This window comes from Amblyraja radiata, chromosome 9, assembly GCF_010909765.2.
Source record: "Amblyraja radiata isolate CabotCenter1 chromosome 9, sAmbRad1.1.pri, whole genome shotgun sequence".
Classification (NCBI taxonomy): Eukaryota; Metazoa; Chordata; class Chondrichthyes; order Rajiformes; family Rajidae; genus Amblyraja; species Amblyraja radiata.
The window spans coordinates 44,705,927-44,730,640 of NC_045964.1; the positions used below are offsets into that span (position 1 = coordinate 44,705,927).

At 44.2% G+C, this 24,714-nt stretch overlaps 2 protein-coding genes across 5 annotated transcripts in view; one reads left to right on the top strand and one right to left on the bottom strand.

The window, feature by feature from the left end:
- Window positions 1–6,899: 6,899 nt before the first annotated feature.
- Window positions 6,900–14,559, bottom strand: socs4 (suppressor of cytokine signaling 4). Of its 2 annotated transcripts, none has more exons than XM_033027248.1 (2): window positions 14,367–14,559; window positions 6,900–8,927 (listed from the first exon to the last, which is right to left on the bottom strand). In XM_033027248.1, exon 2 carries the CDS (start codon window positions 8,747–8,749, stop codon window positions 7,406–7,408), a length of 1,344 nt encoding a protein of 447 aa, XP_032883139.1. In that variant the 5' UTR covers window positions 8,750–8,927; window positions 14,367–14,559; the 3' UTR covers window positions 6,900–7,405. The 2 variants fall into 2 exon arrangements, with proteins under 2 accessions (XP_032883139.1, XP_032883138.1); XM_033027247.1 differs by having other exon boundaries at window positions 14,280–14,559.
- Window positions 14,560–14,564: 5 nt separating this feature from the next.
- The window catches only part of wdhd1 (WD repeat and HMG-box DNA binding protein 1), a 67,532-nt gene continuing 57,382 nt past the window's right edge, over window positions 14,565–24,714 (top strand). The window contains exons 1-2 of one of the 3 annotated variants that reach the window (XM_033027237.1): window positions 14,565–14,712; window positions 16,283–16,378. In XM_033027237.1, coding sequence (XP_032883128.1) covers window positions 16,302–16,378 — 77 coding nt within the window. In that variant the 5' untranslated portion in view covers window positions 14,565–14,712; window positions 16,283–16,301. Of the gene's footprint in view, window positions 14,713–14,821; window positions 14,876–16,282; window positions 16,379–24,714 lie in introns of those variants that run through there. The other 2 variants (XM_033027239.1, XM_033027238.1) reach the window with 2 other exon arrangements.

Consider the following 24,714-nt stretch of genomic DNA (forward strand, 5'->3'; position numbering starts at 1 on the left):
GAAAGAGGACAACTGGACAGAGCAACAGGATGAGTTGGCAGCAGTCAAGCAGGGAGGGGTCAAAGCCACCCACGAAGGCATGAAACAGCAGCAGGTGAGCACATTCTGTCGGTAGTGGCAGCCTGAAGAAAGTGCTGGCCCTAGGAGCTACAACGTGAGCCGCAACAACAGCCGTGTCACCGGACCGTGGCGTTGGTAATGAAGGGTTCGTTGGTGCACCTTGCGAGTCGGCAGAGGGGCTCTAAATGGCCGGGGATACGGTGGGAGCTGGGGGATGGGTCGGCAGATCATTCCATTCACACTCAGTTTACATTTAATATTGGTTTTATTTACATTTCTAGCACTCCATGGTGCTTTAGAGACACAGGAGGGGTGTCATTAGCGGGCCAGGGTGGTATTGTCATTTCATTATCACGTGACCTCTCTTGGTCTGTAAAAACAGATAATCCAGAAAGGCCCTGGAACTGAGGATGCCGGAATATCGGTGTTCAACCTGTATTAATATAAGGGGCTCCTTATTTTAATATATCAGCTTTATTTTTATACACATAAGTTACTTCTATGAACCTGGTGTTTGTATTTTGAGAATGTGCAATTGGAAGACTGCAACAATGAAAGGGAAGAGTAATGGGCCTGTCCCACTTAGGAAAATTTTCAGGGGGGGGGGGGAAGGGAAGGAAGGAGGAGTGGAGACAACTTTAAAGAAGCCAGAGATACACAGCTGTGAAGCTCGGCGGACATTAACATTACCGGTCGTTTATCCTTGGTTCTGAAAACTACTGCTTACGTTTTTTTCCCCAATGAGCCAACGAAATTCACCGGTCAGCACCGGCTACAACCTACAGAACCTAAGAGAACCTTCGACCTCCTGGCAACCCACCTACGGCATGAGAATTCTTGCTACTCTCCATGGCGGCTTCATTCTGATAGCCACTAATTTTTCAACATTCGCGACGACCATGAGGCCGCAACTAGTTCCCAGAATGCGGGAACTTCTCACGGCCATGAAGGGACTCCCCGGCAACCACCCGCAAACATGTGGCATCATACAGAGAGTGGTGAATCTGTGGAATTCTCTGCCACAGAAGGTAGTTGAGGCCAGTTCATTGGCTATATTTAAGAGGGAGTTAGATGTGGCCCCTGTGGCTAAAGGGATCAGGGGGTATGGAGAGAAGGCAGGTATGGGATACTGAGTTGGATGATCAGCCATGATCATATTGAATGGCGGTGCAGGCTCGAAGGGCCGAATGGCCTACTCCTGCACCTATTTTCTATGTTTCTATGACTGCATTGTCTCCTGCAGTCGCCTAAGTGGGACAGGCCCATTAGAAGTTATATTTTAATTTTTTGGTTATTTTTTAATCATAAGTATTTTTAGTTGATTTTATTTAACACTGGTTACCTAGTCTATAGATTGTACATATATTGTGAAACCTGTGGGTCTGTCGCAAATTAAATTTCTGCTTGTGACAATGACATATACAGGGAATAGGCCAGACCTAACTATTTTCAAAGGGCCTACCAACTTTTGCAATCTCTCAAAAAGATAGACACAAAAAGCTGGAGTAACTCAGCGGGTCAGACAGCATCTCTGGAAAAAAACGAATAGATGTCATTTCAGGTAGACCCTTCATTCATTATGATTTCACAAATTTTGAAAGGTTGATTTTCATGTTCCAAGATTAAAACAACAGAACACCCGTTCTTTTTATTTTTCTACATCGTTTTTCATTTCTCTGCTGAGTGCTTTGAAAGTCACAACTAAAATGTGCAGAGGTAACATTGGTTTGTTGTTCTTCCCCTTTCAACAGTATCAAATGTCAGTTTTAAACCAGGCCTTAATGCAAAAACTGCAGTGTGTCCACAAATAAACAAGGTAGACAAAAGTGCTGGAGAAACTCAGTGGGTGCAGCAGCATCTATGGAGTGAAGGAAATAGGCAACGTTTCGGGCCGAAATCCTTCTTCAGACACAAATAAATAATCTGTACTGATTTAATATATAATGTAGAGTCCTCTGAAATTTAATATACCATTTATTTTTCCTTGACTAAATATCAATAGTGATTTGTTTTACAAATAGAGTATTATTTCAGGATGTAGGAAGTGAAGCTATATTGCTCTCTTAATCAATAATCCAGCCTTCAGAGACTACCTAAATGGTTCCTCTTCCATCTTCATATAAAAGTGTTCCAGTGCTATTTTTTTGCCCATGTTATTCAAGCGATTCTGCATGTCAATTAAAAATGAAAAGCATGAGACCTGGCAGATGCCATCATGGGTAACTGTGCCAAGTCTGATAATTGGCTTTACTTGAAAGAAAAGTTAACAGCTTTTCTCCATCACATATTAGGAAGTGAGTGTTTGACTTACAACAACAGTAAAAAGGCAAACTGTACATTTCTTGAGAATATTTTTGGTGAATTAAGAGCAATGCTTTGCAATTACCTTGCATTGGTGATTAGCATCATGTCTCTTGAGGCAGAAAGTTACAGGCTCGTGCCGATGATCACAATTCTTTCGGCTGATTGAGTGAATGTTATATAAACAAATGTGTTATCTTTTGGATGATATATTAAAGTCTACCTCAGATGGACAGAGTATTTCACTGTATTTTATAAAAAAACAGGGAGCTATCTCTAGCATCCTTGCTGATATTTATCTTTTAATCAGCATTATTAAAACTGATTATCAAGGCCTTTATCACATTACTGTTTACGGATGCTGGATTTATGCAAGTGAATACGATGTTTTCTATATCACGTCGAGAAATGGCGAGACTTCAAAGCATATTTCATTGGTTGTAAAGCACTTAATGGCAACTGGATGCCATGAATCAACGTGTTACATCCTTTAATATAAAGTGCTGATAGAAGAAAAAAGTTTTGTGAAAAAGCTACTAAGATATAGGAAAAACGACTGCGGGAAATCAATCTGCTGAGTGCCTTCTGTTTCCTTCCCTATCCTATCCAATAATTGAGCCAATAGTGGTTGCATTAGAAGCTTTACTGAGAGCTATTTGAAATCGTATCCCAGACTCTTTGCAGGATACACAGCAGTAATTGATATTGAAATGACCATATGGCTGAACCCATATACAAAACCATGCTGAGAATCAGACTAACAATAATGTTTGTAAATTCTCTGAAAGGTCTTCAAAGCATAGCCATAAAGAAAATGTTCCTTTAAATGGTGAAAAAGTGCAAAAACCTCCAAAACATTGTGTTGTGAGCAATTTTGGGCCACATATCTGAAGGGGAATGTACTGACATTGGAGAGGGTCCAGAGGAGGTTTAAGAGGACAATCCCGGAGATGATTAGGTGAACATATTATGAGCGTTTTATGGTACTGGGCGTGTACTCGCTGAGGTTTAGAAGGATGAAGGGACAAATTATTGAAACTTACCAAATACTGAAAGACCTGGATAGATTGAGTGTGGAGAGGATCTGTCCACTAGTGGAATAATCTAGGACTAGAGAGCACAGCCTCAGAATAAAAGCATGTGCCTTTAGAAAGGAGATGAGGATGGTGAATCAGTGGAATTCATTGCCACAGATGGCTGCAGAGGTCAAGTCATTGGGTATTTTTAAAGCAGAGATTGAGATTCTTGACTAGTAAGGATGTCAAATGTTATAGGGAGAAATCAGGAGAGTGGGGTTGAGGGAAAGATAGATCAGCCATGATTAAATGGCAGTAGACTCATGGGCTGATGGCCTAAATTCTGTTCCTATGATTTTTAACTTATGACTTATTGTGAACGTCTGCATCAAAAGGGCACACCATGATGCAAAAAAACAAAACAAATGGAAAGCAAATTTTGCCCATGAACATGAGAAAAAAAAACTGCGTTGTACACCGACTCTAAACTCTGAAATTACCTTCCTAAACTTATTTAGCTCTTTTTCCTCGTTTAAAATAATTCTTAAATCCTACCTCCTTGACTAAAACTTTTGATCATTTTCCCCAATATCATTCATGGTTCAACACCCATTTTTTTAAAATTAAATTAAAGCTATGCATTTTGCTTCATTAATGGAATTATATAAATATTTAAATTATTTTTGTGATTATTTTCTGTGATTTCTATTTGTACTTTTCATGATATTTAGTGATTTATGTATATATAGTCACCAAATATCTTTGGTCCTCCACATTCCTAATTTTCACCAAACACATAGCGAGATGTACCCCATTTAACCTTCCAATAGCCACATTGAAATTCATGAGCAGGAAAACATTTCAAATGTATTCATTTAACACCTTTTAAATTTATGCTTTTATCTATTTAGTGCTGCCAATCTTTGTGCCATTAATTGGATACAATTGTCTCAATTTTTGCTGTTTAATTGGATACAAATTGATTAATTGGATACAATTGTCTCAATCTTTGCTGTTCCTAAATTTGGTGATAGGTTGATAATGGTGTCAAGACAGCTACCTCCCCTTTAATGTCCGTTAGACAAAGGACCAAGTTATTAACTTCAGGAAATGAGATGGTGTACATGCGCGTCAGCATCAATGATGCCAAAGTTGAGAACTTCATTTTGTAGGCATAAGTATTACAACAATTTGTCCTGGACCAACCACGTTGAAGCTGTGGCCAAAAAAGCACACTAATTCCTTTACTTTTCTCAGAAAATGAATGAAGTAAATGTCTCAAACAAATGTTACCATCTTCTACAGATCTACTGAAGAAAGTATATCCGATCAGGATGTACCACTGATAATATTGGCCAAATAAGTATGTCACAAAATGGAGGATCTCTGCATTTGCAAAGCCTGCTTGTCATCTTTCTGTGAAAAGCTGCAAAGCCATGTGGCTCATGGCTCCAGGGTGTCTGGACCCTGGGAGGAAGTCAAGCACAGGGTGACGTCCAGATGTCCCCTCAATTGTTAATATGTATGAGGGTTTTGCAGAAAGAGCCCAGCTGGGTTGCAAATGCATGATCAGGATTGGTTATAGAATGGGGTGTTGTAAATTATTGTTCATTATGTTGCAGAGTCTTTGCACTGTTATCTTGTGATTGGTTAAAGTATGGAACCTTGTTCAAATTGTTTATATTACCTAGGGAAATGTTTCTTTACTTTGGTGAACTGTATTCCAACTAGAACCTTCTGTGGAAACAATGTAATGGGGTATTTTGTGATTGGGCTAGGGAACTGTCAATAAATGTATTATATGATCTTTATTTGTGATTGGCTGTAGGGGTTGCCCCCCCCCCCATGTATTTCGCGCCACGGGTCCGATACAGTATAAAAGAGGGGACACCACATGGATCGATCTTCTGGAGGTGCACTTGGGACTGTTGACCATCTGGAGGTGTCTATTCGCACAAGGCTGAAGGGCTTGGACGAGTGGAGACAAGGATCGGATCCGCGGTGTTGGTTAGGTATCGTATAGGAAGTTCGTTTGTGAGTGAGAATAAGGAGTTTAGTTGATCCAGTGCTTGACTCAGTGTTTTACTGAACTAGACTAACGGGGTAAGCTTTAGGAGCACAATTACACCACAACTTGATTAGGCAACAGCTCTAACCAAGTTAGAGCAAGAAAGGGATGAAGGATTTGTTTCTAGACTGTACTACAACAATCATCATTTTTAGGAGATATTTGGACAGGCACTTAAATTGACTTGGCATAGACTTAATGCAGGAAAATGGGATCAGTGTAGATGGGCCAAAATATCAGTATGGGCCTATTTCTGTGCAGGAAAGGTGTTTCCTAGTCTTTTGTTAGACCATTTGGGAAATGTTACATGAAATGAGATACTTGTCAATGTCGGACACAGTAATTAAAAATGACACAAAGTGCTGGAGTAACCTAGCAGGTCAGGCAGCATCTCTGGAGAACATGGACATGTGACTTTTCACGTCAGGACCTTTCTTCAGACTGATTGTAGTGGAGAAGGGCAAGAAAGCTGGAAGAGAAGATGGGCAGGACCAAGCCAGGCAGGTAACAGTTTGATATAGGTGAGGGGCATTTCAATAGGGCGATGGTTGGACAAAGGCCAGAGATAAAAAGACAGGTGTGAGACAAAAGGATTGAAGAATTGTGAAGCTTGAGGAAGGAATGCAAGTGGAAGGGGAGTCCAGGTGCGGCACAGGGGAGAGCAGGAAAGAAGGGGGAGGGGTGGGTAGGTTGTAATTACAGTAGATTAGGTTTCAAGGAGGTGCAAGTGAACCTGTCTCACCTGGAAGGATTGCTGGGGTTCCTGAATGGAGATGAGGAACAAGGTACAGGGGATGTGTTACATGTTCTGTGGTTTCAGGGGGAAGTATCCAGGAAGGGGGTAGTTTGCGTGCGAAGAGGTATGAACCCAGAAGTTGCGAAGTGGGTGGTCTCTGCAGAAGGCAGAAAGGGGTGAGGATGGGAAAATGTGACTTGCGGTGGGATCGCGTTGGAGGTGACGCAAATGGCAGATGTGGTGGCTGGTGGGGTGAAAGATAGGAACAATTGGAAACTTGTTCTGTCTGGGGAGGGGAATGGGGATCGAGAACAGAACTACTAAACATAGTGGAGACACGGGTAAGGAATCTATCTATGACAGCAGGGGGAGGGAACCACATTTACTGAAGAACATGGATATCTCGTGGTCCTAAAATAGAAAATCTCATCTTGGGAGCAGACATGGAGAAATTGAGAGAAGGGAAAAGTGTCTTTACAAGAGGCAGGGTGGGAGGAAGTGTAGTCCAGATAACAGTGGGAGCTGGTAGTGCACCTGAACCTTTGTCTCACCTGGAAGGACTGCTGGAGTACCTGAATAGAGGAGGTTTCAGGGACCGATGTTACATCTCCTGCAGTTGCAGGGGAAAGTACCTGAGGAATGGGTGGTTTGGGTGGGAAGGGATGGATATATTAATATTTAACACAAGTTGCATTATTCAATACAAAACAAAGCAATATTTATGTTAAGAGATTTTACTCAAAATTAATTTAAAAAGTACATTGCAATAATTAATGTTACATACTTAAAGCTTCAGATAACTTAGAAAATTAGATTAAAGAACATCTTTAAAGTGTATAAAAACAGTGCAAATAAAATTGATACGCATGCTAAATGTTTTCATGACTTTCTAAAAGTACATTTCACTGTGAATGTAAACACTTTCAGTCTGAAAACTGCATTCCAATGACACAAAAATGTTTTGTTGGCAAAAGCACCAAACTGTCATGGCGTCTCAAAGATAAGCGCAAATGATTTGTCCCATCAGACAAGATACATTATGTTTAATTGCACTGTTGAGAAGGAAAAAATAACAAGTACACAAATAAAGATTGAAAGCTAACAGTCTTTAAACAAACTGTGACAAAATAAAGTACTGGTAATTTCCTATTTAAGACGAAGATTCAAGGTTTTTTTTAAAATAGCGTAGATGTTCCTGGTGGTCCTTAATCTTTCCTGCAACCTTTATTGGTTTCCTTTCAATCCACTATGCCATTGTTGTGCACTGATCTTAAGAACTTTTATTTTTTGTTTATAGTGATATTCCTTCAGGTAAGCTTTCAGCGATGGTGGTACAGGAAGGGCACCAATGCCATCATAGGTTGTATGGCTGCAAATAACCGCTCTGCAAAGATGCTGAAGTGAAAATGGAAAAGTCCTATTTAGTGGGAGTGACAACAGAGGCTCAAAGAACATACACGAGTTTGGATCGCTGTAATGTTCTAAGAGGCCTGTTACACTTGATGCATGAAAAACACAGGGATCGTGGGCATCAAAGCTAAAGTTATGATTCCACTGTTCAATTCTAGCATGAAGAGAGCGGCTGTAACGCCTGAAACTGACGGAGAAGAGATAATCGTCTTGTGCAGAGTCCCTGAGTAAATATGTACCTTCTGGTTTACCTTCTAACAGAGCCTCAGCTCCATATCTATCCATTACTCCCCAGTAACATGGATTATTACTGATCCGAAATAGATCAGGGACTAAGCGATAGATGAAGCCAAACTGAGTCTGGCATTTGTGAAAGGGCGTTAGCCAATTGCATCCATTATTAAAATCCAAATTGATATTTGTCTGATTTTCAGAATCTGTGAAAAGAGCTATCAGCTCCTCATCAGAGTCTGAATCATTTGAAGGAAATGCAATACCATTATCACCTGGCAACTCATTAATTCCAGACTCCACCTCAGAGTTTTCTCTGTGAAAAGCATGAATCTGAGAAATCACTTCAAGGTTGTGAATCTGTGTATCTGATGGATTCGCCTCCAGTTCAATACTCATTCTGCATCCTTCTTCCAGCTCATCTTCACCAAATCGCATTGTTGAACCATTGCAAACTCCACAGTTCTGAGTTAATGGAATTGTGTGCCAATTAATCAAGTCCCATTTTTCAGCCAACTCTATTCCAACTGAAAATGGACAACTATCCACGAGATCACGAATGTGAATTTTACGTTTTGAAATCAGAGCTACAGAGTTTTTATGATTATGCACTTTAAGAGGGAAACATTGAGCTACAGCATCTTGTATCTTTTGCTTCAATGTTCGGCTGGAAAGTTTGCGAGAACATGAATCTTCAAGATCCAGCTCAGGTCCAGGGGGGCTCCATATTTCCTCCCGTCTTGGAGCGACCGATAGTGTGCCAGCAGCATCCCCAACCTCACCATCTGAAGTTGTTTCTACTTTTGAAGAGCGTGAACGTTTCTTGCCACTCCAAGCATAACCGTCCCTACGATCAACACTTTTCCCTTGGCCGACCTTGGGTTTTACATCCAAGTTGGGAGCTGCTGCCCCTCTTTGCTGTGACATTGCTTTCACTAACTTTTAGATTGTTGAAAATTCAAATGAGTATCAATTCATTCAGGTCCCCAGTATCACATCAAACGAACAGCAAAACATATATTTATGTATTTGGTTGGTCACATTGGAGTTACTTCATTCAATGGCTGCATAGACAACTCCACCGTGCATTTTCAAAAGGTTAAATCTACAAAATAAAAAAAAACAAGATTAGTGCTTCATTTTTAGTATGTGGCAGAGAGATTTATTTTCAAGAGAGACTGATATGGAAGCTTGAATCACCTGACAGCACATACCCCCTGGCCAGAGATTAGCGAATTCAAATAACATTATTTGGCCGCCAATGTACAAGGCATGATTGGTAAGTTTGCAGATAATACTAAAGTGGGCGAAATGACAGCAGGTTGTTTAAGAAGGAACTGCAGATGATGGAAAATCGAAGGTAGACAAAAATGCTGGAGAGGCAGCATCTATGGAGCGAAGGAAATAGGCAACGTTTCTGGCCGAAACCCTTCTTCAGACAGCAGGGTCTGGATCAATTGGGCTGAAGAATGGTTCATGTTTAATGCAGATAAGTATGAGGTGTTGCATTTTGGGAAGTCAAACCAGGGCAGGACCTTCACAGTGAGTGGCAGGACTCTGGAACGTGTTGTAGAGCAGAGGGATCTAGAAATGCAGGTAAATACTTCCCTTAAATTAGTGTTACAGGGAGATAGGGTGATCAAGGCGTCTTCTGGTACATTGGCCTTCATCAGTCAGGGTATTGAGTACAGAAGACACAAAAAGCTGGAGAGAAGGAAAGGGTGACGTTTCGGATCTAGACCCTTCTTCCGACTGGTTAGGGATAAGGGAAACGAGAGAGATAGACGATGATGTGGAGAGATAAAGAACAATGAACAAAAGATATGCAAAAAAGTATCGATGATAAAGGAAACAGGCCATTGTTAGCTGTTTGTATGGTGAAAATGAGAAGCTAGTGCGACTTGGGTAGGGATAGAGAGAGTTGGAATGCCGGGGCTACCTGAAGTTAGAGAAATCAATATTCATACCACTGGGCTGCAAGCTGCCCAAGCAAAATATGAGATGCTGTTCCTCCAATTTGCATTTAGCCTCACTCTGCCAATGGAGGACCTAGGACAGAAAGGTATGTGTAGGAATGGGAAGGAGAATGAAAGTGTCCGGCAACCAGGAGATCAGGTAGGTTCAGGCGGACTGAGCAAAGGTATTCCGCAAAACGATCGCCTAGTCTATGTTTGGTCTCGCCAATGTACAAGAGTCCACATCTTGAACAACAGTGATACAGTAGATGAAGTAAACCACTGCCTAACCTGAAAGGACTATCGGGGTCCCCGGACAGATCGAGGGAGGAGATAAAGCGACAGGTGTTGCATCTTCTGCGGTTGCAGGGGAAGGTACCTGAGGAGGGGGTGGTTTGGGTGGGAAGGGATGAGTTAACCAGGGAGTTGCGGAAGGAACGGTCTCTGCGGAAGGCGGAAAGGGGCACAGATGGGAAAATATGGCTAGTGGTGGGATCCCGTTGGAGGTGGCAGAAATTTTGGAGGATTATGTGTTGTGTGCAACGGCTGATGGGGTGGAAGTTAAAGGCTAGGGTGTCTCTGTTGCGACTAGGGGGAAGGGGGAGCAAGTGCGGAGCCGCGGGATATCGAGGAGACACAAGTGAGGGCCTCATCTATGATGGGAGAGTGGAACCCCCGTTTCCTAAAGAATTAGGACATGTTACGTTACAGTTGTGCAAAACATTGGTGAAGCCGCACTTTGAGTATTGTGTTCGGTTTTGGTCACCCTGAAATAGGAAGGATTTTGTTAAGACGGAATGTATGCAGAGACTTACAAGAACTTTACAGGCTTGAGTTATAGGAAAGGTTTTGCAAGCTAGGACCTTGGAGCACAGGTGACTGATCTTTTAGACAGAAAAATCATGATGGGAATAGATAGAGTTTTTTACCCAAAGTAGGGGAATAAGAACCAGAGGGAATAGGTTAAAGATGAGAGGGGAAAGATTTTATATGAACCCGAGGGGCAATTTTTTTCACATAGAGGATGGCGGTATAGAACAAGCTGCCAGAGGTGGTGGTTGAGGCAGGTAGTACAATAACATTTAAAAGACATTTGGACGTGGGTTTAAAGGTTTAAAGAGATACGAGCCAAACACTGGCAGATTGGACTAGCACAGATGGTTAGCATGGACAAATTGGGCAAAGGGCCTCCATACTCCAGAACTCCAAAATGTTTGCGTTCTTTCCTTTGTTTCAAACCTTCAGCTAACCAAGCCATTAGTTTTGAAATTCCTTTCCAATACTGCGCATTCTCCAAGTCACCCCACCAATATTTCGTATATGATGCTAATTTTAGATTTAAGAATCCGGGATATTTTTCTCTACATGAAAACGCTATATAAAAGTTAGTTTCAATTGCCAAGTCCTTAATTAAACTGACGTTCTTGTTTCACACAACATTCCTGTAAAAAAGATTTTATCTTGAATGGTTCATCATTATGCTACACTACAGCATCGTCCTGTCTCAGTATTAACAGTCTAAGAGCCTTGACTCAAAATGTCACCTATCTGTTCTCCAGAGATGTTTCCTGACCCACAGAGTTATACCAGGACTTTTTTTTTTAAACCAGCAAAGAAATACTTGTGTTTCAGTATCAGCCACTGTTGACTCATAAAAGTTCCACTTCTAAACTTTTATTTATCCATTTACAAGATGAAGGTTTAATTGGCAACCTTCAGTGGTAATTTAATCCTCACAGGAAATGGTAGTGAGCAATTTCTTGAACTGCTGAAATAGTTGTGAATAGGAATTAGATCAAATGACGCAAAAGCAACACCAACTGTATTTCTAAGCAACAAATTTTGTGAAATTGTCACAAAACCAATCAAATATCACTTTCGGAGAAGTATAAAAAATGGAGCAGGCTGGAACACTTAAGCTTCGAATTCCTATGAATTTATTGATTTATCACATGTTACTGGTGTTGATCCAAGTGTGCACAAAGCAAATTCCACCTGTGGAAGATTATCGTAAAAAACAAAGCTTACCATCTGAAAGGCTGATGATAAAATACACCTTTAACTTTTAAATTCAGTTATGATTAAGATATGATGCATTAATTTGTCTTCTAAATAATTTCCCACAATATGCCTTTGACATGTTCTTTTGAAAAGTAAGATGCAGATAGTCTCAAATCTTTGTGCACATTTAATGAGGCGGTATCAATTAGTATGCCAATTTATGTAGACCATTTTGTAGGGAGTGCTGTAAGAAAGAACTCCTTATCAGTAAGAATAAAGGAGTTGAAACTATGTCAGGTGAATTAAAATGTCACGCCCCAAGTTACAAAATCTAGTATTTAAGGAAGGAAATACCAATTACAGTTGTTGCTACCAGGCTTCACAGTTCATTTGGAGAGTAAACAGACATAACGAGGATGAGCAAGTGAGAATAGAGGAGGAAAGAGCATGGCTGAACGAATCACCTTTAATAATAGAGGTAAGCGGGCATTAACACTGGATTTATATGGAATCTTTCATGTCTTTTGGCTCATATGGCAGTTTATAGCTAATGAACTTTCGAATGAATGAATAAGTTTATGAATAAGTTTATTGGCCAAGTATGTTCACATACAAGGAATTTGCCTTGGTGCTCCGCTCGCAAGTGACAACATGACAGACAGTGACAATTAAGAATGAGACATAAACATTATTAATAAAACATTATCAATTAAACATGTGAATTAAATAAAATTAAATGAAGCAAAATATAGGAAATATTGTCAATTTTGGAACTACAGGCTGCCACAGAGCACCAAATCATAATAACCTGATACATAGAAAAATAGGTGCAGCACCGCCATTCAATATGATTGTGGCTGATCATCTAAAATCAGTACCCTGTTCCTGCTTTTCCCCCCATATCCCATGATTCAATTAGCCCTATGAGCTAAATTTAACTCCCTCTTGAAAACATCCAGTAAATTGGCCTCCACTGCCTTCTGTGACAGTATTGATTGAAGGATAAATGTTGCACATAATCCCTCCATTCTTTTTTTCATATTACATCAGCCAGGAACACCAGACAATGTCTTCGTTTTAAGTCATAAAGGCAACATCTGCAACAATGCAGAACTCCCTTTAGTACAGCAATGGACTGTCAGTCTAAAGGTGTGTAAAGCTGGAGCAATAGTTGATCTTGCTTTTCACTCCGAGCAAAAGTGACACCAGAGCCCATCTATACTTAAATGCATTACATTGAGATGCTACAAAGACAAGTTACAGTAGTGTTCAGACAATAGAGATCAAATACTGGAGAACCCGTGGCTTAATAATGTGAAATGAACCGATCAAGACTGAAATACAACACATGGAAAATCGAAGGTAGACAAAAATGCTGGAGAAACTCAGCGGGTGAGGCAGCATCTATGGAGCAAAGGAAATAGGCAACGTTTCGGGTCTGAAGCAGGGTTTTGACCCGAAACGTTGCCTATTTTCTTCGCTCCATAGATGCTGCCTCACCCACTGAGTTATGGAAAAGGTGTGTTATTTAGAACTGTTCCAAATTTTGATTAGGCCCAAACAATTTAAACCCCAAGCTGTTTTCTGGATTGGATATTTGATAATTAACCAGGACTGAGAGTATATGGTTTAGAAATTTGAACACTCAGAGGGTTACGAGTTTATGTGATTCTCCACCCCAGAAGACAAAGTATATTCAATCTGAGTGTTTATTGACAGATGTATTGAAGAGCATCGAGGCCTAATTGATGCCCCAAATAAATATTCACTCAAAGTTAATCAAACAACGTTTCTGGAGTCACATGTAGGCTATAGCTTCAAACTTATCAAACAAACGAGAAGGAATCTGACAACCATGACCACCAGTTTCAACAGCTTCTTCCCAACAAACATCAGGCTCTTCAAAACTGCACAACACTAATCTTGGCAATTATTATCTTCCATGGTTTTACACTATTACGGTTTACTATTATTAATTTATTGTATTATTATTACTATTATTTATCTGTATTATTGGGCTTGTCAAGCTGCATAATGAAAGGATTTCTCAGTTGCCGCTGTAATGACAATTAAACACTCTTGACCACTGCTGATAAAATCTTTATAATTTTTAGATTTATTGCACTTGGTGAGGCAATTTAGATAGCTGCTGCAGGGATTCGAGATGAGGAGGAAGGGAATTACAGTGATCTACCGCGGTCGAGACAGCGGTGTGGGATGGGGTTTATCACATTCGGTTCGTTGTTTGAATTTAAGTTTCTGACGGTGGATTCACCAGGCCGATGAACACAGGCCCAGACACTCGGCCGGCCGGCGTTACCCAGCCGATGTCTACACGCACGGGGCCTGCGGCTGGAGGAGAGGCCGACGGTCGCGTCAATGGCGGGGGGGGGGTGGAAGGAGAACAGGCTCCGACGGTCAGGGAGCGGGGCCGGGGCCCGGGACCAACAGCCGGGCCGCGAGCAGCGGCGCCAACCACATTGACGGGGACACGGACTTACGGTGTGGTGTGTGCGCGCGCGCCGCCGCCGCCGGCGCCTCCTCCTCCCGCTTGCTCCAACGGCCGGGCCGCGAGGACAGGGACTTACGGTGTGTATGTGCACGTGCCTGCCGGCCTGCCTTCCTCTTCCTCCCCCTTTCTCTTCTCCTCTTCTGTTCTCTTCCTCTCCTCTCTTCTCTTCTCCTTCCTTCCTTCCGCCCGCCCAGACAGCCGGGCCGCCGGGCCAGTGGCGCCTCCCTTTTATCAACTCGCACTCACGCAGCCGGAACCACGTGGGCCGTGCGCCATCGGATGTGACGTCGGGAGCAAGGAGGCCGCTGGCACCGAGGGGAGGGGTCATGAAGATGAAAAATTCGCCGATCGGGTTAAACGGTTTTGAGGATTGAATTTAAAAGCGAAGAATAGAACAACAACAACAACAACAAAACACACAGGTAAATTGCGCTCAGGTTGAAGGGACGATCTCAAGAGATGTTTAACCCGCGCCGCGCGTTGACGCTGACGTTGACGTGAGGCGGTTGGCGGGAAACATAAACCTGCTGCCGAGTTACCGGTGGCGGCGCCGCGCGTCCGGCAAGTGTGGTGGGAAGAGGAAGGGTAAGGGTCCAAAATGCATCCGCCAAAAAGGATAAAGATAGCACGTGCTTGTCAAACTTTCTCCCATAACTTAATGCTGTGCATTAAATAACTTCAGCCCTGTTTTGCAGCTGCTGATCACAAAATAGCTTGCAACCCAACCATATGACCAATGAATTCTCCAGTTACAAGTAATATCCCACTACCCTGTTACGTGCACACTTCCCTCCTCGACACCCCCTCCCCCACACCCCCTCCCCCTCCAGACCCCCACCTCCTCCCCCTCCACACCCCCTCCTCCTCCTCCACACCCCCTCCTCCTCCACACCCCCTTCCCCTTCTCTGTACACATACCTTCTATCCCTGAGTCCTATATTTCCCCTTTATTCCCCTGTTCCCTTCGGCCCATATCCCTCCCTTTGGCTTTACTTATCCTTCCTCGCCACTTATTTGACACTCTTTTGTCTCCTTTTTCACCTCTGGCCTTTGTCACTTTCTCTCCCCCTCCCAATTTGCCAATCAACTGTTAAAGCGCATCAACATATTTCTTGGGTCTCTGAGTAAATTCATGACCATGAGGATTCTCTTGAACTTCTACAAAGGTGCTTAGAACGTTTTCTGGGATGCATCACAGCCTGATAGGCAACTGCTCTGTTCTCAACTATTTGATCCTACAGAAGGTATTGAACCCGGCTCGTCACTTTCTTCCATCCAGTCGATTTTCATGGTGCATTGCACCAGGAAGGCTGGAAGTATAATTGATGCCTGCCACCCTGGCAGGAGCTTGAAAGCCCAGACATAAGCATAGCCTGTCCCCCACTGTGACCAGACCCCTGAATCAATTGGCTCTTTCATATCCTCTTCCTGGAGGTGCTGCCATGTAGTCTTACTTTTAACTTGCCTTATTCTGTCATTCAGGTTTTGTATCTTAATTTTCTTTGGCATTACTTTGGATTGCACTCCAATCTTCTGCTGTTTCCTGTTTACTCTGAGCTTCATTTGAACAAATACTTTTTTTGCAACCTGATGGATATGAGAATTAGATAACTAATCCCATGATTTTTCTCATGTTTAGCATTCTTCAGACCATTTCAAATGTGTGGCCCTTATTGTTTGCAATGTAATTAGTTACTCTGGAATAAAAACTGCAATCCCAGGAATAATTCAGTCTGTTTTGAAGAAATTACATGCAGATAAATACATTTGAATTTAATTAATTTTCTTCAATAAACTGGTGAAATTCCTTTGGATTAAGTGTATTGGCAATCTCTCCAACAATCCACCAAACTCCTCTCAAAACATTCATTTCTCAATATATGATACAAAAAAAGGACATTGGTAACAAATATGAAATAGAAAGATGTTTTGATTATAGAATTTCATGACAAAATCTATCATTGCTTTCTCAATGAATACTGTTTTCCCTAGATTAGGACAGCATCTGAAAATGCCAGCTGAGAGAAAGCCAATGCGATATGCACACCCGGAGGGGTATACAGGTGTATGTTTTGATGAAACAGGAAGGTAAGGTACCATAAATTAACCTGGCTTAATTGAGTTTAAATTCAGTATGGTCTGTTTTAAACTTTCTAACTATCTGTCAAGATTTATATATGATTGGTGGCACTCACATCCGTGGTGGTGAAATGCTTTGATATGTTGGTTATGGCATGTATCAACCCCTGCCTTAGTCAGTACCTGGATCCACCATCACACCACATCAACGGAATGCGATCTCTCTGACTCCATTCTGCATTGGACCATGAGGACGATAAATCCCTGATGTTAGGGGAGTCCAGAACCAGGGGCCACAGTTTAAGAATAAGGGGTAAGCCATTTAGAATGGAGATTAGGAAACACTTTTTCACACAGAGAGTTGTGAGTCTGTGGAATTCTCTGCCTCAGAGGGCGGTGGAGGCCGGTTCTCTGGATACTTTCAAGAGAGAGCTGGGTAGGGCTTCATTGCGAAGTGGCTGCGCCTAACGGCAGCGGCTCGACAGCAGTCCGACTGTTTTTTTTTTGTTTTTTTCCCGTTAGATGTATGTTTTCGGTTCTAATTTTTATTATTTTTTAGCTGTGTATATGTGGTGGGCTGGGGGAAACCGTTTAATCTCTTCCCTGTTCAGGGACCCGACTTTTTCCCTGTCGGGTCTCCGGTGTCGTTGGGCCTAACATCGTGGAGCCAGCGGCGACCTCCAACCGGAACCAACCCGAGGGCTCCAGTCGCGGAGCCTGCGGACTCACCATCACCAAAGTTGGCTGACTTTGGAGCGCGGCTGCAACCAGACTTCGGAGGCTCCGGCTGCAAGCCCGGTGGACAGGAACATCGGGACCTCGCAGGTCCCCGGTGGGAGACAGCTTTTTGGAGCTCCCGCAACGGCAACTTCTCCCGCCAGGAATCGCGATGACTCGGAGAGGGGCCTAACATCGCCCGGCGCGGCTTAAACGGCCGCGGGACTTGCCATCGCCCGCCGGTGGCTTTAACATCGTGAGCCCCAGTCACCTCGACACTGCAGTTGGACTGCCGGATCGCGGGAGAAGAACAAAGGGAAGATATAAGACTTTTGCCTTCCATCACAGTGAGTAGGTGTTGAAGATTCACTGTGATGGATGTTTGTGTAAATTGTGTTAAGTGTGTGTCTTGGTTTTTTTTTTGTAATGCCATGACTAGAAATGAAATTTCTTTCAAACCTTGTCTGTTTGAATGAAAATAAAAGGCATTCTATTCTATTCTAAAGATAGCGGAGTCAGGGGATATGGGGAGAAGGCAGGAACGGGGTACTGATTGTGGATGATCAGCTATGATCATATTGAATGGCGGTGCAGGCTCGAAGGGCCAAATGGCCTACTCCTGCATCTATTGTCTAAACACATACTCGGACACATCCTACTAGCCAACGTACAGTCACTAGAAAACAAAGTGGAGGACTTAAGGTCAAGGCTGCTTTACCAAAAGGAGCTGAGGGAATGCTCTGTGTTCTGTTTCACAGAGACGTGGCTCACCCCCAGATCCCCAAACTCAGCAGTCCAGCCTGAAGGTTTCTCCATCCACCATATGGACCGCACGCAGGCATCTGGGAAAGATGCCTCATGGTCAACTCTTCATGGTGCTCAGACGTGGCAGTCCTATCAAACTCCTGCTCTCCACACCTGGAACACCCCTGAATGCCAACACCACGGTGAAGTGCGCCCCTTCTACCTACCGAGGGAATTCACCTGCATCATCGTGACCGCGGTCTACATCCCGCCCCAGGCAGACGTCCTACTGGCACTGGAGGAGCTGCATGCCGTGGTCAACAAGCACCAGACAGCTTACCCAGAGGCGTTTACCACTGTAGCCGGGGACATCAAAGCTAACCTGAAGAAATCGCTCCCTAACTTCCACCAACATGTCTCCTGCAGCGTCAGAGGATCAAACACCGTTGACCACTGCTACACGACCATCAAAGACGCCTATTGCTCTATCCGTTGCCCTCACTTTGAAAAATCCGACCATTCAGCGGTGCTACTTCTTTCTGCATACAGTTAGCAACTGAAGAAAGCACCCCCAGAGGTGAGGACTGTACAGAGCTGGTCGGGGGAGGCAGAAGAATAACTCCAGGACTGCTTGGAGTCTGTGGACTGGACAATGTTCAGGGACTCGGCAATGGACCTGAATGAATATGCCACAGTTGTCACAGACTTCATAAGGAAATGAGTGGAGGACTGCATTCCAACAAAAACCTTCCGAGTGTTTCCTAACAAGCAGCCTTGGATGAACCATGTGATCCGCATTCATCTGAAGACCAGATCCCGGGCATTCAGGTCAGAGGTCTATAAGAAGTCCAGATACAACCTTGGTAAGGCCATCAAAAAGGCCAAAAGGGACTTCTGCTCTAAGCTGGAGGATGAGACGGATGTTCGGTAACTGTGGCAGGGCTTGAATGCCATCACCTCCTACAAGGCAAAATCAGGAGCGAAGCATCACTCCCTGACGAGCTCAATGCGTTCTACGCACGGTTCGATAGGGAGAACACTGATGTGCCTTCCCGAGCCTCTATTCGCCCTGACGGTGTCACAGTCACAGAGGCCGGCATCAGAATATCCTTCAGGGGGGTGAATCCACGGAAAACGCCTGGACCTGATGGTATACCCGGTCGAGTTCTCAAGATCTGTGCAGACCAACTGGCGGGAGATTTTGCAGACATTTTCAACCTCTCACTTCTGAGGTCTGACATTCCCACCTGCTTTAAGAGGGCATCAATAATACCGGTGCCTAAGAAGAATAAGGTGACGTTCCTCAATGACTATCGACCAGTGGCACTAACGTCTCTGGTGCTGAAGTGCTTCGAGAGGTTGGTTATGGTGCACAACAACTCCTACCTCAAGAAGAACCTCGACCAACTACAGTTCGCATACCGCCACAACAGGTCAACGGAGGATGCAATTTCACTGGCGCCCCACTCTGCATTGGACCACTTGGACAATAAAAACACCTACGCCAGGCTGTTGTTTATAGACTACAGCTCGGCGTTTAATACCATCATTCCTTCCAAGCTGGTTACCATTGGGTTGCTCCTGGGCCTGGCCAAGCTGGCCATCGCGGTAGAGCCCTCCATCGGCAGTCACGGCGCCAGACGTTGGAGGGCTCTACCCGAGCCAGCTGCCTGCCCCTTTTCCGGGGATACGTCCGTGCCCGGGTGCGGATGGAAAGGGAATACGCCCTATCTACGGGCACCCTGAGGGAGTTCCGGGACCGCTGGGCACCGAGGGGGGTTGAATGTATCCTTGACAAGGATTGCAATATAATTGTTTAGCAGTTGCTTAGCATATTTGTTCGTCTTGTATTATGGTGGTGTTTTGTTTTATTGTATTGTCAATACTATTTTAATATTTGAATAAATATTTTTGATTAAAAAAAAAACAAAAGCTGGTTACCATTGGGTTGCTCCTGGGCCTGGCCAAGCTGGCCATCGCGGTAGAGCCCTCCATCGGCAGTCACGGCGCCAGACGGTGGAGGGCTCTACCCGAGCCAGCTGCCTGCCCCTTTTCCGGGGTTACGTCCGTGCCCGGGTGGGATTAGAAAGGGAATACGCCCTGTCTGCGGGCACCCTGAGGGAGTTCCGGGACCGCTGGGCTCCGCAGGGTGTTGAATGTATCCTCAATAAGGATTGTATCATAGTTGTATAGTAGTTTATTATGGATACATGTTTGTATTGTATTATGGTGGTGGGTTCTGGCTTGTTTTATTGTAGTGTAATATTATTTTTAATAATTGAATAAATTAAAGAAAAAAAAAAGCTGGTTACCAAGCTTGCGGGGACTTTAGATCTTCGACCGCTGGCCTGCGGCCTACACCATCTTGAAGCCGGGGTCTCCGGTAGGGAAGCACCGATTCGGGGCTTACCTTGTCTGCACATCTGGCCGCCCGCAGCCGCGACTGCAGAGGGTTGTGGTCCCGACCACGGGGGAAAATGGAAGAGGACTGACTATTCTTTGTGCCTTCCACCACAGTGATGAATGCTGTGGTCGATGTTTATGTTAGATTTTTATTGTGTATTGTGTGTTCATTTTTTTAATTGTACCGCTGCTGGCAAGTTCATTTCACTGCACTGTATGTGCACGTGACGAATAAATCTGACGACTTGACTTGACTTGAGCTCTGAGCTCTGAACTGCAAAACACTATTATTATTTATTATTTGCACTATATTTGTTATTTATTGAACTTTTTCTTTTTTTTCCCCGTTATGTACAATGTTTACATATTCACATATTCTGTTGTGCTGCAGCAAGTAAGAATTTCATTGTCCCGTCTGGAACATATGACAATAAAAAACTCTTGACTGTAGTCTATTTACTGCAGCTTGATGTTCAACATCATCATTCCCTCAAAACGTATCATCAAACTCAGAGAACTGGGTCTCTTCTCATTCCTCTCCAATCAGATTCTCGACTTCCTCTTTGCCAGATCCCCAAACAAAAGAAAATGGTAACAACACTTTACAATACTCAATAGATAACATAATAAACAAATAAATAAATAAATAGAGCCATATTCTTGCAAAATAAAACAAAGCCCAAAGTTCCTAGTGCAACAGAGACTGTTCAAAGTTCAGTTGATGCTTGGAGCATTCCATAGCTGATGGTTATTACAAATAACCTGTTCCTGAGCCTGAAGGTCATGGTTTTCAAACTCTATACTACTTAACCCATGGCAGAAGTGAAATGAGGTGAGGGTGATGTGGATCCTGGATGATCTTCTTTTTCTTAAGCCCTTTGCTCCTCTAGGGAGCATAGGCCATTGACAAATGTCCTCCACCTCACTCGGCTGTTGACAGTTCTTTCGAGATCTCCCCAGTTGAGCCCACTCTCAGACATTTCTGTCTGGACACATTTTCTCCAGCTGTTCCTGAGGTGACCTCTTTTCCTTTTTCCTTGGGGGTTCCATTTCACGGCTTGCTGGGTAATGTTTGTGGCAAGTTTCCTGAGGGTGTGTCCAATCCAACTCCATTTTCTCCTTCGAATTTGTAAGTCAATGGGCTCCAGGCTTGTTCTTTTCCACAGGTCCACATTGATTACTTTGTCTCTACACCAGATGTTAGGTATTCTCCTAAGGCAGGTGTTAGCAGCCTGTTTGTAGTGTTGTTTTGTTGTTTTCCATGTCTCTGAGCCATACAGCATCACCTGTTTCACATTTGAGTTAAAGATGTGTATTTTGGTGTTGATTGAGATGTGTTTTGAGCTCCAGATCTTCCTGAGCATGTTAAACACCACCCTAGCCTTATTGATTCTACTTTTTATGTCTGCCTCTGCCCCTCCGGTGATGTCCACAACACTACCTAGGTATGTGAATGTCCACAACACTGCCTAGGTATGTCCTGGATGATGCTGACTGCCTATTTGAGAAAGTACCTGATAGATTATTCGATGACGATAGATAATAGATACAGGAGTAGACCATTCGGCCCTTCGAGCCATTCAATGTGATCATGGCTGATCATCCACAATCAGTACCCCGTTCCTGCTTTCTCCCCTTATCCCTTGACGCCGCTATCTTTAAGAGCTCTATCTAACTCTCTTGAAAGCTTACAGAGAACTGGCCTCCACCGCCCTCTGAGGCAGAGAATTCCTCGGACCCAACTCTCTGTGTGAAAAAGTATTTCCTCATCTCTGTTCTAAATGGCTTACCCCATATTCTTAAACTGTGGCCCCTGGTTTTGGACTCCCCCAACATCGGGAACATGTTTCCTGCCTCTAGCGTATCCAAACCCTTAATCTTCTATACTACATAACTAAATCTCTGATCTTGTGCTCTTCCGGTTTGCGTGGTTTTTCTATTTGCGCAAAAACGGTACACGATAACGCTATGATTTTTCGCCACCTTACTCACCATTCTCCTGTGCTGCAAGTGGAACAAGTTTTGTTCCGATCGGTGGTATATTTTAAACGTGTTATTAAGGTTTAAAAATCTTAAAAACCGCGCATGCGCAAATTGGTGTCTTCTGTCAGCCAGCGTCATGCAGACTGGTCTCCTCTCCGGTCAGTCAATGCCACATCCGAGATGGCGACGCCCCTTCCTGCACCGCGGCCTCTCCCGCCTCACTCACAAACTCCTCTCTCCCCTCCTCACAGTAACTTATCTACCGTCTCCCCCACCACCGGCGGTGGCTGCGGGGCAGGGGGTTCAGTGGAGGCCCTGATCCCGTCTCTCTCCCTCATTCACCGCTCTCTCCGCCTGCCCACTGCAGCAATGGTGGTCCCGTCTACCCTTCTCCCCCCCGGGTGAATGGCTGCATCCGTCCGTCTACTCCGCCGCCGCTGCGTTAACTCACCCTCACGGCCCTCTCGGAGGAGATCTTCTCCACCAGCTCATCGAAACTCGTGGTGCCCACCGTGACGGACACCGACTCCATCCCCCCCCCCCATCTCCCTGCGGCCCGGCCTGGCGGCGGCAGCGAGCGGGTGGGCATGGCGGGGACGGTCCGAGCGGCAGCTGAGCCAGAGTGGGCAGAGGGAGGGAGGGAGAGTCAGGTTGTAGGGTTGCCGAGCAGCTTGCACAGAGTTTGAGTAACGTGCGTGCACACGCACGCGCACACACACACGTTAACGGGATTTAAACCACAGCGAACAATGAATGACCTGTGGAGGAAGGAACTGCAGATGCTGCTTTTTGTGGAAGGAGGGTGTGACTGAGGGTAGGGGAAAGGGGAGGGAGAGGTGGGGGAGGGGAGGAGGATAGGGGAAAGATCCTGGGGAGGTGAGGAAGGAGTGTGAGGGGTGATTGAGGGGAGAGTGGCGGAGGAGAGGGAATAGAGAGGGGGAGTGGGGGGTAGGGAGTGGGGAATAGTGAGAGGAGGGCAGTGGGGAAGGTTAGGAGGATAGGAGAGGTGAGGTGTGGGGGATAGAGTTATAGGAAGGGGGTAGGTAGGGGAGATGAGTTATGGAGGGAGGGAGTGACTGAGGGTAGGGGAGAAGGATGGAGGGGAGGAGGAGAGGGGAAAGAAGAGGAGGGTGATGGGGGATGAGGGGAAATGAGCCGCACCTGCGCAGTTGGGGGCTATGCGTGATTGGTGGAATATTGCGTTGGGGAGCAGACCAACGGGTCTGCACTTAGTCTAATAATCTTATATGCTTCAATAAGGTACCCTCTCATCCTTCTAAATTCCAGAGTATACAAGCCCAGCCGCTCCATTCTGTCAACATATGACATTCCCGCCATCCCGGGAATTAACCTGCGCTCCCTCATTAGCAAGAATGTCCTTCCTCAAATTTGGAGACCAAAATATGCCAGGTGTGGTCTCACTAGGGCTCTGTACAACTGCAGAAGGACCTCTTTGCTCCTATACTCAACTCCTCTTGTTATGAAGGCCAACATGCCATTCGCTTTCTTCACTGCCTGCTGTACCTGCATGCTTACTTTCAGTGACTGATGAACAAGGATCCCCAGATCACGTTATACTTCCCCTTTTCCCAACTTGACACCATTTAGATAATAATCTGCCTTCCTGTTTTTGCCACCAAAATAGATAACCTCACATTTATCCACATTAAACTGCATCTGCCATGCATCTGGCCACTCACCCAACCTGTCCAAGTCACCCTGCATCCTCATAGCATCCTCCTCACAGTTCACACTGCCACCCAGCTTTGTGTCATCTGCAAATTTGCTAATGTTACTTTTAATCCCTTCATCTAAATCATTAATATATATTGTAAATAGCTGCGGTCACAGCACCGAGCCTGTGATACCCCACTAGTCACTGCCTGCCTTTCTGAAAGGGACCCGTTAGTCCCTACTCTTTGATTTCCTGTCTGCCAACCAATTTTCTATGGTGGGGAGGTGAGTACCCATGATGGACCAGGCAGTGTCCACTATTTCTTTTTCTATTCTTCATTCCTGGCTGGTCATGTTGCCAAACCAGGCCGTGATGCAAGCAATCAATATGCTCGCTACTGTACACCTGCTGAAGTTTAAGAACGTATTTGTTGACATACCTATTCTCCTCAATCTTCTAAGGAAGTATTGACAGGCTTTCTTTACAATTGCATCAATGTGCTGGGTTTAGGACAGATCCTCAGAGATATGCATGCCCAGGAACTTGAAGTTTTTGACTCTCTCCAACAGCAATCCATCGATGAAGATAAGTTTGTTGATCCTCGGCCTATGTCTTCTAATGTCAACAATCAGGACTTTGGTATTACTGATGTTGTGAGCAAGGTGGTTGTTCTGGCACCATTTCAATCCGACATCTGATCTTCCTTCTATATTCTGACATCATCACCCTGCGATTCATCCAATAATGGTGGTGTAATCGGAGAATTTAAAGATGTAGTTGGAACTGTGTCTGCCTACACAGTCATGGGCATAAACTGAGTAGT

Bases quoted from the DNA above. Each gene is read 5' to 3' on its own strand.
- socs4 (XM_033027248.1), bottom strand. From the start codon at position 8,749: ATGTCACAGCAAAGAGGGGCAGCAGCTCCCAACTTGGATGTAAAACCC.